We start from the raw sequence: 12,943 nt of genomic DNA on the forward strand, positions 1-12,943 counted from the left end.
GGCAGGTATAAAGGGGCGTGGCTAGTATAATAGAGCGGGTCAGATATCAGGACGCGGGGCGGGGTTAGTTTGGGGGGCGGGGCTAATATCACGGGGTGAGGTATTAGGAGCGGTTCCAGGAGGGGGAAGGTCGAGGTTTGGGGGCAGGGTTAGGATCGGGGCGGGGCTAGAATTAGCAGGTGGGGCTTGTATCTGAAGGAACGGTGAGTGACGGAGGATCGGGGGCGGGGCTAGTACGAGGGGGGCGGGGCTGGTTTCTGAAGGAACGGGAAGGGAGGACCGGGGGCGGAGCTAATATCGGGGCGGGGGCTAGACTGGGGGGGCGGGGCTGGTGTCGGGGGGGTGCGCGACTGTAAGGGGCGGGGTTAGCATTGAGGGCGTGGTCACCATCAGTGGGCGGGGCCCGTGCCTGTGGGCGGAGACCAGTCGCGGGACGCGGTCTTTTTAAAATTAAAGTCCCATTTATTCTTGAAAATGTACAATAAATCTGGATAAATTAACATGAAACCGGTCTTTTGAGTTTATTTTCTGCAACCTGAACAGCAGCATTTCAAAGTTTAATACGTTTGTAAAGCTACTATAGGACAGTAAAAGTTTACATTTAAATTAATTTTTGCTTTAAAATAAATTCCCCCTCCCCAGCAACTTCCCCAGGTCTTCCCTGTAATTCCAGTCCCCCCCACCCCATCGCTGTAACCATTCCTGTGAAACTTGTCCACGCTATTTCCAATAACTTCACACCGAGTGTGACAGAGAGGATCAGCATTACAAACAGAAAAGAGAGATTTCCTGGATTATGGTCTTTATTCTACATCAACATTCATATTAGTCACAGCTGACACCAGGATGAAAAGACCCACTCTCAACCCAGCTAGAGACCGCAGGCCGAGAGGTACAGCTGTCAATCCGATGCAGCGTCCGTCCTCCACAACAACTTGCATTTATGTAACACTTTAATACCAGAAAGCATACCCAGGCCCCCTCACAGGACCGAAAATCAGTCAACCACTTGATGTGCACACAGAAAATCAGATATAACCGGGCATACGATGCAATTCCCCAATGCAGAAACATCATATTGGTTGACAGTGCAGTGCTGAGTGAATGCCGCACTGTTGGAGGGTCAGTACTGAGGGAGTGGGCACTGTCGGAGGGTCAGTGCTGAGGGAGTGCCGCACTGTCGGAGGGTCAGTGCTGAGGGAGTGGGCACTGTCAGGGGGTCAGCACTGAGGGAGTGCCTCTCTGTCGGAGGATCGGTGCTGAGGGAGTGCCGAACTATCAGAGGATCAGTGCTGAGGGAGCGGGCACTGTTGGAGGGTGAGTGTTGAGAGAGTGCTGCACTGTTGGAGGGTCAGCGCTGTGGGAGTGCCGCACTGTCAGAGGGTCAGCACTGAGGGAGTGGGCACTGTCGGAGGGTCAGTGCTGAAGGAGTGCCGCAATGTCGGAAGGTCAATACTGAGGGAGTGCCACACTGTCGGAGGGTCAGTGCTAAGGGAGTGCTGCACTGTCGGAGGGTCAGGGCTGAGGGAGCGCCGCACTATCGGAGGGTCAGTGCTGAGGGAGCGCCGCTATGTTGGAGGGTCAGTACTGAGGGAGCGCCGCACTGTTGGAGGGTCAGTGCTGAGGGAGCGCCGCTATGTTGGAGGGTCAGTACTGAGGGAGCGCCGCACTGTCGGAGGGTCAGCGCTGAGGGAGCACCGCACTGTCAGAGGGTCAGTGCTGAGGGAGTGCCGCACTGTCGGAGGATCAGTGCTGAGGCAGCGGGCACTGTTGGAGGGTCAGTGCTGAGGCAGCGGGCACTGTTGTAGGGTCAGTGCTGAGGGAGCCCCACAGTTTGCTGGCTAGGTATTTTCAGATGTTCTGGGTGAGGCAGTGGAGATGGAGGGGTGAGGAAAGGGGAATTTTGCTCAATACCTTGAGCTAACAATAATCCCTCAACCAACATCACTGGAAAACCATCCCCTCCCTATTTATCACATCACTGGTTTCGAGAGCTTGCTATTTGAAAATTGGTCATAATGGTTCTGAGAATCGAGCAGTAAGTATGAAATCACTGCTGAGTTCCTGAGAAGCTACAGAAATGCAAGTTATTCCTTCCTGGTTCCATGCTGTGTATAAATCTGCGGTTTTGTCATGAGGTTTTCTGTGTGCAGGAGAAAATGAATTCCACTTGAATGACACTCACAGCAAGACAACAGAGAATCTAACATTAGCTCTGCTATTGACAGTATCTCAAATTCACCCACAGAACCCCCACACCACGCCCTTCCAAATTAAATCATTAATTACAAGCGAAAAAGCAGGATATTTGTTTCAAAAGTGCCGAGCATTTGCGATGCTGAGAATTCTTCCAAACGGAGGGTTAATCCCCTGCTGGCTATAGATTGGCATTTTATTCCCAATCAGTCAAGCGTCCGTTCAGTTCATCACCATCCAAATTCCACTCTGCCTCTGGATCATCCTGATTAGGAGAGAGGTGCCACGTTAGTGAAGGTTCCCTAAACGAAAAGGCTTAGGTACAGAGCAACAGGAGTTGGCCTATTGGTGGAGCCCAGAACAAGAGGGCATAGGTTTATGGTGAGAGGGGAAAGATTTAGAACGGCACTAAGGGGTTACTTTTTCACACAGAAGGTGATGCGTGTATGGAATGAGCTGCCAGAGGAAGTGGTGGAGGCTGGTACAATTACAGCATTTAAAAGGCATCTGGATGGGTATGTGAATTTGGAGGGTTTGGAGGGATATGGGCCGGGTGCTGGCAAAGTTTAATTCAGATAAATACGAGGTGCTGCATTTTGGGAAAGCAAATCTTAGCAGGATTTATACACTTAATGGTAAGGTCCTAGGGAGTGTTGCTGAACAAAGAGACCTTGGAGGGAAGGTTCATAATTCCTTGAAAGTGGAGTCGCAGGTAGATAGGATACTGAAGAAGGCGTTTGGTATGCTTTCCTTTATTGGTCAGAGTATTGAGTACAGGAGTTGGGAGGTCATGTTGCGGCTGTACAGGACATTGGTTTGGCCACTGTTGGAATATTGTGTGCAATTCTGGTCTCCTTCCTATCGGAAAGATGTTGTGAAACTTGAAAGGGTTCAGAAAAGATTTACAAGGATGTTACCAGGGTTGGAGGATTTGAGCTATAGGGAGAGGCTGGGGCTGTTTTCCCTGGAGTGTCAGAGGCTGAGGGGTGACCATATAGAGGTTTACAAAATTATGAGGGGCATGGATAGGGTAAATAGACAAAGTCTTTTCCCTGGGGTCGGGGAGTCCAGAACTAGAGGGCATAGGTTTAGGGTGAGAGGGGAAAGATATAAAAGAGACCTAAGGGGCAACTTTTTCACGCAGAGGGTGGTACGTGTATGGAATGAGCTGCCAGAGGAAGTGGTGGAGGCTGGTACAATTGCAACATTTAAGAGGCATTTGGATGGGTATATGAATAGGAAGGGTTTGGAGGGATATGGGCCGGGTGCTGGCAGGTGGGAGTAGATTGGGTTGGGATATCTGGTCGGCATGGACGGGTTGGACCGAAGGGTCTGGTTCCATGCTGTACATCTCTATGACTCTTTGACTCTCCTTTGCCATTCAATAGTATCATGGCTGAAGAGTTATCTAACACCACAGGCCTGCCTTAGGCCATATCCTTAATGCCATTCCTTAATAAAAATCTGTCTCAGACTGAAATTTACCTATTGAATTTGCATCCACTGCCGTTTGAGGAAGAGAATTTGAAACCTTTGTGTGTGGAAGTGCTTCCTAACATCTCTCCTGAATGGTCTGACCTCTATTCTCAGACTATTCTCCCCATGTCTAGAATTCCCAACCAATGGAAATAGTTTATCTTTATCACCCCTGTATTTCCCTGCTAATCTAACTGATTTGAATGTGAACATAGGAGGTATAGCTAGTAAGTTTGCAGATGACACCAACATTGAGGTGTAGTGCACAGCAAAGAAGATTATCTCAGAGTAAAACGCAATCTTGATCAGATGGGCCAATGGACTGAGGAGCGGCAGATGGAGTTTAATTTAGATAAATGCTGCATTTTGGAAAGGCAAATCAAAGCCTTATACACTTATACATTTAATGATAATAGTGAGAGTGTTGCTGAACAAAGAGACCTTGGAGTGCAGGTTCATAGTTCCTTGAAAGTGGAGTCACAGGTAGTTGGGATAGTGAAGAAGGCGTTTGGTATGCTTTCCTTTATTGGTCAGTGCATTGATTATAGGAGTTGGGAGGTCATGTTGCGGTTTACAGGACATTAGTTAGGCCACTGTTGGAATATTGCATGCAATTCCGATCTCCCTCCTATCGGAAGGGTGTTGTGAAACTTGAAAGGGTTCAGAAAAGATTTACAAGGATGTTGCCAGGGTTGGAGGATTTGAGCTATAGGGAGAGGCAGAACAGGCTGGGGCTGTTTTCCCTGGAGCGTTGGAGGCTGAGGGGTGATCTTGTAGAGGTTTATAAAATCATGAGGGGCATGGATAGGGTAAATAGGCAAAGTCTTTTCCCTGGGGTGGGGAAGCCCAGAACTTGAGGGCATAGGTTTGGGGTGAGAGGGGAGGGATATAGAGGGGATTGAAGGGACAACGTTTTCACACAGAGGGTGGTGCGTGTATGGAATGAGCTGCCAGAGGAAGTGGTGGAGGCTGGTACAATTACAGCATTTAAAAGGCATCTGGATGGGTATGAGAATTTGGAGGATTTGGAGGGATATGGGCCGGGTGCTGGCAAAGTTTAATTCAGATAAATGCGAGGTGCTGCATTTTGGGAAAGCAAATCTTAGCAGGATTTATACACTTAATGGTAAGGTCCTAGGGAGTGTTGCTGAACAAAGAGACCTTGGAGGGAAGGTTCATAGCTCCTTGAAAGTGGAGTCGCAGATGGATAGGATAGTGAAGAAGGCGTTTGGTATGCTTTCCTTTATTGGTCAGAGTATTGAGTACAGGAGTTGGGAGGTCATGTTGTGGCTGTACAGGACATTGGTTAGGCCACTGTTGGAATATTGTGTGCAATTCTGGTCTCCTTCCTATCGGAAAGATGTTGTGAAACTTGAAAGGGTTCAGAAAAGATTTACAAGGATGTTACCAGGGTTGGAGGATTTGAGCTACAGGGATAGGCTGAACAGGCTGGGGCTGTTTTCCCTGGAGCGTCGGAGGCTGAGGGGTGACCTTATAGAGGTTTACAAAATGATGAGGGGCATGGCTAAGGTAAATGGCAAAGTCTTTTCCCTGGGACCGGGGAGTCCAGAACTAGAGGGCATAGGTTTAGGGTGAGAGAGGAAAGATATAAAAGAGACCTAAGGGGTAACACTTTCACACAATGGGTGGTACGTGTATGGAATGAGCTGCCAGATGAAGTGGTGGAGGCTGGTACAATTGCAACATTTAAGAAGCATTTGGATGTGTATATGAATAGGAAGGGTTTGGAGGGATGTGGGCCAGATGCTGCAAATGGGAGTAGATTAATTTCGGATATCTGGTCAGCATGGAAGAGTTGGACTGAAGGGTTTGTGTCCTTCCTGACTCTGGGTAGTTTCTTTCGGAGCGATTTTTTGATTCAATCTCCCCTTTGTATTGTTTGCTCTGGCCCTCCCACCCTCACTGACCCCCCCCCCCCTGCCACCTCACACCCACCCACCCCTGAGAGTGTTCGGGAGTAGGGGTATGTAGCCTTCACATCAGCTGATGGGTGGGATCACTCTGTGAGCCCCCTCACCCATCGAGGTAGCAAAACCATCTCGAGAAATGTGGGACACTCGAAAAGACTGTGCAATCCCATCTCAGTATATTGGCACAGGACTGGTCCTCAGGAGCTGAGTAACCGGGAAAGGGGGTACAAAGAGGGGTCGGGGAAAGGGGGGGGGGCATTAACTCACCAACCAGACCCTCCTGTGGAGTAAGGATGGGCCTCCAATGTGATCCAGCGGGGTCAATATTCTCCGCCTGTAGAAACACATAAAGGATGAACAAAATGTTCAGCGTCATCCAGCCCTCTGATTCCAATTGATATAATTGTTCCCCAGCCCCAGCACCCAATTCCAGACCTGCCCCTTGAATTTCCAACTGTGCATCCAAGCCAGCACCAAGACTACCTCCCTCTATCATCGCCCCTTCGGCCCCTCTGGATTCTACTGTCATCAGCCAGTATCCCACCCTCCGTAAACTGTCTCATCCCAGGGACTGGACAGACTGGAGTTGTTTCCCCTGGACCAAAGTGAGGACTGCAGATGCTGGAGATCAGAGTCGAGAGTGCGGTGCTGGAAAAGCACAGCAGGTCAGGCAGCATCCGAGGAGCAGGAGAGTCGACGTTTTGGGCAAAAGTCCTTCATCGGGAATGAGGCTGGGAGCCTCGGGAGTGGAGAGATAAATGGGAGGGGAGTGGGGCTGGGGAGAAGGTAGCTGTGAGTGCAATAGGTGGATGGGGGGTGGGGTTAAAGGTGATAGGTCAGAGAGGAGGATAGGTGGGAAGGGAGATTGACAGGTAGGACAGGTCATGAGGGCAGTGCCGAGTTGGAGGGCTGGATCTGGGATAAGGTGGGAGGAGGGGAAATGAGGACCAGTGGTGAAATCCACATTGATGCCCTGGAGTTGGAGGGTCCCAAGGCAGAAGTTGAGGCATTCTTCCTCCAAGCGCTGGGTTGTGAGGGAGTGGCGGTGGAGGAGGCCCAGGACCTGCATGTCCTTGGTAGAGTGGGAAGGGAAGCTGAAGTGTTCGGCCACGGGGCAGTGGGGATAGTTGGTTGCTCCCCTGGAGCAGAGGAGACTGAGAGGGACAGTATAGAATCACAAGGTGCATCGATAGGGCAGACAGATAGGAATTTTCCCCCCTTTTTGCTGGGATCAATGACCATCTTGAAATTAGAGTCCCAGGTAGACAGGGTGATGCAGAAGGTGTTTGGTATGCTTGACTTTATTGGTGATTGCATTGGGTACAGGGGCTGGGAGGTCATGTTGAGGCTGTACAGGACATTGGTTAGACCACTGTTGGAATATTGTGTTCAGTTCTGGTTTCTGTGCTACAGAAAAGATGTTGTGAAACCTGAAAGGGTTCAGAAAAGATTCACAAGGATATTGCCAGGGTTGGAGGATCTGAGCTACAGAGAGAGGCTGAACAGGCTGGGGCTGTTTTCCCTGGAGCGTCGGGGGCTGAGGGGTGACCTTATAGAAGTTTACAAAATTATGAGGGGCATGGATAGGGTAAATAGACAAGGTTGAAAATGTGTTGCTGGAAAAGCGCAGCAGGTCAGGCAGCATCCAGGGAACAGGAGAATCGACGTTTCGGGGCATAAGCCCTTCCTGAAGCGCTTTTCCAGCAACAAATTTTCAGCTCTGATCTCCAGCATCTGCAGACCTCACTTTCTCCCTAAATAGACAAGGTCTCTTCTCTGGGGTGGGGGAGTCCAGAACTAGAGGGCATAGCTTTAGGGTGAGAGGGGAAAGATATGAAAGGGACCTAAGGGGCGAATGTTTCACACAGAGGGTGGTGTGTATGGAATGAGCTGCCAGAGGAAGTGGTGGAGGTTGGTCAAATGACAACATTTAAAAGGCATCAGGATGGGTATATGAATAGGAAGGGTTTGGAGGGAGATGGACCAAGTGCTGGTAAATGGGACTAGATTATTTTATAATATCCGGTCGGCATGGACGAGTTGGACCGAAGGGTCTACCTCTGTGTGTATACCTCTATGACTCTATGAACAGGGGGCATAGATTGAAGATACGAAGCAGAGGGTTTAGCGGGGAGGTGAGGGGGTGCGGGGAATCTGGAATTCTGTAGGAGTGTGAGAGGCAGAAACACTCATCACACCACGGAAGGGTTTGGATGTGTCCTTGTGATGCCCAGTGCTGTGAATGGGGACTGTAATAGTGACCAGTACAGGGCTCAGTGGGCCGAAGGGTGTCTTCTGCGCTGTTGACCTCTATCACTTTTCTTTATCACTGCAAGGTATGGCAGTCCCGAATAAATCCAACAGTGTAACACCTTTCCCTGGAGACTGAGGAGCTCACTCTCACGGGGAGTGGCTGGATTGTGGTGGGAGTGGGGGTGGGGTGATGACATGGGCGATGCTCAAGTGGGACAGCACAGATGGGCCAAATGGCCTGTTTCTGTGCTGGAGATTCTCAGTGGGGGGTTGGGATGTTATACTGAGGAACCCCGCCCCCCCTCCCGCCATGGGCAGGTTCTCCTGGCAGTCTGACAGAGCAGACGAGAGGTATGGGGAAAGAGAGAGGGCCTCACCGAGGAGCTGGGCGGTCACCGTGGATCAGCCGTTTCTCCGAGAAAATCCGATCCAGGGGCCTTCCGAAGTTGGGAAGCAGGGATGCTCTGGCCCCTCGCTGTTCACCCACTGACTCTGAGAAACCGGCTGTGTCCAGGTAATCATCATCGTCAGCAAATCGCACACTGGACCTGGAGTCACCTACATCCAAAGGAACTGGGGCCTGCTCGTAGAATGACACCATCATGAGCAGCAGAGAAAACAGCTCGAGAGCAAAACACATCTCTCTCCTTCACCTTCTCTATCTCACTCTCCCTCTCCCCATCCCTCGCTCCATTGATCTCACTCTCTCTCCCCATCCCTCTCTCCATTTATCTCACCCCCTCTCCCCATCCCTCGCTCCATTGATCTCACTCTCTCTCCCCATCCCTCTCTCCATTTATCTCTTTCCCTATCCCTCTCTCCATCTCTCTCTCTCCCCACCCCTCTCTCCATTGATCTCACTTTCTCTCCCCCATCCCTCTCTCCATTGATCTCACTCTCCCTCTCCCCATCCCTCTCTCCATTGATCTCACTCTCTCTCCCCATCCCTCTCTCCATTTATCTCTTTCCCTATCCCTCTCTCCATCTCTCTCTCTCCCCACCCCTCTCTCCATTGATCTCACTTTCTCTCTCCCATCCCTCTCTCCATTGATCTCACTCTCCCTCTCCCCATCCCTCTCTCCATTGATCTCACTCTCTCTCCCCATCCCTCTCTCCATTTATCTCTTTCCCTATCCCTCTCTCCATCTCTCTCTCTCCCCACCCCTCTCTCCATTGATCTCACTTTCTCTCCCCCATCCCTCTCTCCATTGATCTCACTCTCCCTCTCCCCATCCCTCTCTCCATTGATCTCACTCTCTCTCCCATCCCTCTCTCCATTGATCTTACTCTTTCTCTCTCCCCATCCTTCTCTCCATTGATCTCATTCTCTCTCTCCCCATCCCTCTCTCCATTGATCTCACTCTCTCTCCCCATCCCTCTCTCCATTGATCTCACTTTCTCTCTCCCTCTCTCCACTTATCTCTCTTTCCCCATCCCTCTCTCCATCTCTCTCTCTCTCTCTCCATCACTTTCTCCATTTATCTCTCTCTTTCCTTCTCCATATATCGCTCTGTGTCTTTCTCTGTCTATTTCCTTCTCATCTTTGGTGTAACTCCCACTGTTCTGCATCTCCCCGTGTGCCATCACCCCCATCACTCCCTCTCCCCAGTCACGCCCTCTTCCCCCAGCACTCCTCTCCCCAGTCACTCCCTCTCTCCCCAGTCACTCTCTGCCCCTGGTCACTCCCCACCCGGCCTCCCCCTATCTGTGTCTCTCTCTGTACGTACCTGTGCCTGGGCTGTGTTCAGTACGAACCCTAGGCTTGGCTGCAGGAGCAGGAGCAGGAGCAGATTCTGAGCGATGGCCTGACTCAGGAACATCTGTACGGGAAAGATGTGTTTGTGACCCCTTAATATTCTAGAGAGTGTCTGACAGTATAACTCCCATCCAACTGTGGAGCCAATCTGGGCGACCCCCCCCCCCAATGATTTAAATTTGAAAATAAGGAAGATCCCAAAATCTGTCACAGGAGAGAGCATCCAGGGCAGTAGCAGAATGCAGAGGGAGAACTGTCTGTAGACCCAATCCCAGTAACATCCCACTGAGCCTTGTGCGTAAACCCAGGCCAAGTAAAACTAAGGGCTTGCCCACGATGCCTACTGTTGTCGAACAGCTGCCATTAACAACGGCAGCAGAATCTTACACCAGCCCAAGTGCACTGAGCACAGGAGTGGGGCCCATTGAGGGAGTGAAACGTAAATGTCTGCAGCACACAATGAGACCCATCAGTCCATTATGTCTGGACTAGCCCTTTTATCAGAATTATTGAAGGAGTGAGGAATTCCAGCATTGAAGACAGATCGAAGAGGTTGGGACCACTCTCCCTGGAGAGAGGAGGCTGAGAGGGAGATTCGATAGAGGTTCCCAAAATCATGGCGGGGTTGGGCAAAGCAGAGAGCGGGAGGGTGCATAGATTTAAAGAGACGGGCGGGGTTGATGTGAGAAAGATGCACTGCCTGGAAGTGCAATGGGAGGCAGGTTCAATTGAGACTTTCAAAAGGATGGATATACAGTGGGCAGGGAGGGGGGGGGGGGGAAATGCAGGAGGTTGATGCTAGGGAACAGAACCAGTGCAAGCACAGTGGGCCAAATGGCCTCCCTCTGTGCCAGAGCAGTTCCGTGATTCTGAGAGAGAGTTGCTCTTTCCCAACAAACTACATCTCCACTCTCCCCTCCTGGAGGTTCCTGCTCCCACGTACTTTCAGGCACCCTGTGTTCTTGATCACAACTGCTCACTGTGTCAAAAAGAAACCAAACTCTCACCTCTCCCTTGGACTCTCTGATAAATTATTCTCTGGTCATCTCCAGCCCTCACTGACCGCCCTCAACCAAAACCCCTCGGAAGTTAGACAGCCTTGGTTCACTCTCATAGACTCCTAACAGCATGGTAAAAGGCCCTTTGGCCCATCGGGCTATCAATCCTAGTCCCATTTTCCATTTATCCTATCCATGCCCGTCACGATTTTATGGCCTGTAGTCTTGTATTCTCGGGCCTTACAGCTGCACATCTGAATGTTTCTTTAGATGTCTTGGGAGGGGTTCCCAACTCCAATACTTTTTTAAGACACTGAACTCCAAATACCCACCACCAGCTGGGAGAAAATGTTCTTCCTCAAATCTCCTTACCTTAAAACTGTGCCCCCTGGTTAGCTCGTTCAATTCTGTCTGCAGCTATGGGTGGCTCAGTGGGTACCACTGCTGCCTCAGCGCCAGGGAACTGGGTTCAATTCCAGCCTCAGGCGACTGTCTATGTGGAGTTTGCACATTCTCCCCGTGTCTGTGTGGGTTTCCTCCCACAATCCAAAGATTACATTGCATTACCTACAGTATGGAAACACGCCCTTCAGCCCAACAAGTCCATACCGACCCTATGAAGAGCAACCTACCCAGATCTATTCCTCTACATTTACCCCTGACTAACGTACCTAATACTACGGGCAATTTAGCATAGCCAATTCACCTAATCTGCATGTCTTTGGATTGTGGGAGGAAACCGGAGCACCCGGAGGAAACCCACACGGGGAGAATGTGCAAACTCCACATAGAGAGCCATCCAAGGTGGGAATTGAACCCGGCACTGTGAGGCAGCAGTACTAACCACTGAGCCACCATGCTGCCCAAAAGATGTGCAGGTTAGGGTGGATTGGCCATGGGAAATTGTCCCATAGTGTCCAGGGATGTGCAGGTTAGGGTGGATTGGTCGTGGGAAATTGTCCCATAGTGTCCAGGGATGTGCAGGTTAAGGTGGATTGGCCGTGGGAAATTGTCCCATAGTGCCCAGGGATGTGCAGGTTAGGGTGGATTGACCATGGAAAATTGTCCTATAGTGCCCAGGGATGTGCAGGTTAGGGTGGATTGACCATGGGAAATTGTCCCATAGTCTCCAGGGATGTGCAGGTTAGGGTGTATTGGCCATGGGAAATTGTCCTATAGTGCCCAGGGATGTGCAGTTTAGGGTGGATTGGCCATGGGAAATTGTCCCATAGTGCCCAGGGATGTGCAGGTTAGGGTGGATTGGCCATGGCAAATTGTCCTATAGTGCCCAGGGATGTGCACGTTAGGGTGGATTGACCATGGGAAATTGTCCTATAGTGCCCAGGGATGTGCAGGTTAGGGTGGATTGACCATGGGAAATTGTCCCATAGTCTCCAGGGATGTGCAGGTTAGGGTGGATTGGCCATGGGAAATTGTCCTATAGTGCCCAGGGATGTGCAGGTTAGGGTGGATTGGCCATGGGAAATTGTCCCATAGTGCCCAGGGATGTGCAGGTTAGGGTGGATTGGCCATGGGAAATTGTCCCATAGTGTCCAGGGATGTGCAGGTTAGGGTGGATTGGCCATGGGAAATTGTCCTATAGTGCCCAGGGATGTGCAGGTCAGGGTGGATTGGCCATGGGAAATTGTCCCATAGTGTCCAGGGATGTGCAGGTTGGGGTGGATTGGCCATGGGAAATTGTCCCATAGTGTCCAGGGATGTGCAGGTTGGGGTGGATTGGCCATGGGAAATTGTCCTATAGTGCCCAGGGATGTGCAGGTCAGGGTGGATTGGCCATGGGAAATTGTCCCATAGTGTCCAGGGGTGTGCAGGTTGGGGTGGCTTGGCCATGGGAAATGCAGGGTTATAGGGTAGGGGTGGGATGCTCCTCTTTGGCTGGGGTTGTGGGGGGGCTCAGTGTAGACTGAACAGCATGTTTCCATCCGGTAGGGATTCTACGATCTGATAGGGATAGGGACCAGTAAACTCTGGCTAGAGAAAAACCGTTAAAAAAAAACAAATTATGCGTTCGGAATGAATCGAATTAATATAAGAATCAAACAATTCTTCCCAGGTTCCCGTGGATAGATTAACAGTCTCACCTTTAGCAGCTCCGCGAACACTGGGGTTAGTTTGCAAATGCTACTCTCCTCCGTTGCAGTTGAATTGCGAACCTTCTGCTGTTAAGTCCCTTTTTACTGAGGGGTTTATAAAGGTTGACCTGGGTGGGGTATTTATAAAAAAGAAAATCCTTTTCTATGAAGTCACGCGAATGGGTTTGACCTGGGTTCAAGCTGGAGACGTTTTTTTCTTGCTTTTCATTTTAATTTTTG

General features: G+C 50.5%; 1 protein-coding gene across 1 annotated transcript; it reads right to left on the reverse strand.

The window, feature by feature from the left end:
* Window positions 1-789: 789 nt before the first annotated feature.
* LOC148136864 (uncharacterized) lies at window positions 790-12,791 on the reverse strand. Its single transcript, XM_087982681.1, has 5 exons — window positions 12,713-12,791; window positions 9,584-9,676; window positions 8,234-8,436; window positions 5,871-5,937; window positions 790-2,461 (listed from the first exon to the last, which is right to left on the reverse strand). Exons 2-5 carry the CDS (start codon window positions 9,674-9,676, stop codon window positions 2,393-2,395), a joined length of 432 nt encoding a protein of 143 aa, XP_087838807.1. The 5' UTR covers window positions 12,713-12,791; the 3' UTR covers window positions 790-2,392.
* Between the last annotated feature and the right edge of the window lie 152 nt (window positions 12,792-12,943).

The sequence above is a fragment of the Chiloscyllium plagiosum genome, unplaced genomic scaffold (genome assembly GCF_037043375.1).
Source record: "Chiloscyllium plagiosum isolate Xiang-an unplaced genomic scaffold, Cpla_swu_hap1 HiC_scaffold_44, whole genome shotgun sequence".
In the NCBI taxonomy this organism is placed as follows: Eukaryota; Metazoa; Chordata; class Chondrichthyes; order Orectolobiformes; family Hemiscylliidae; genus Chiloscyllium; species Chiloscyllium plagiosum.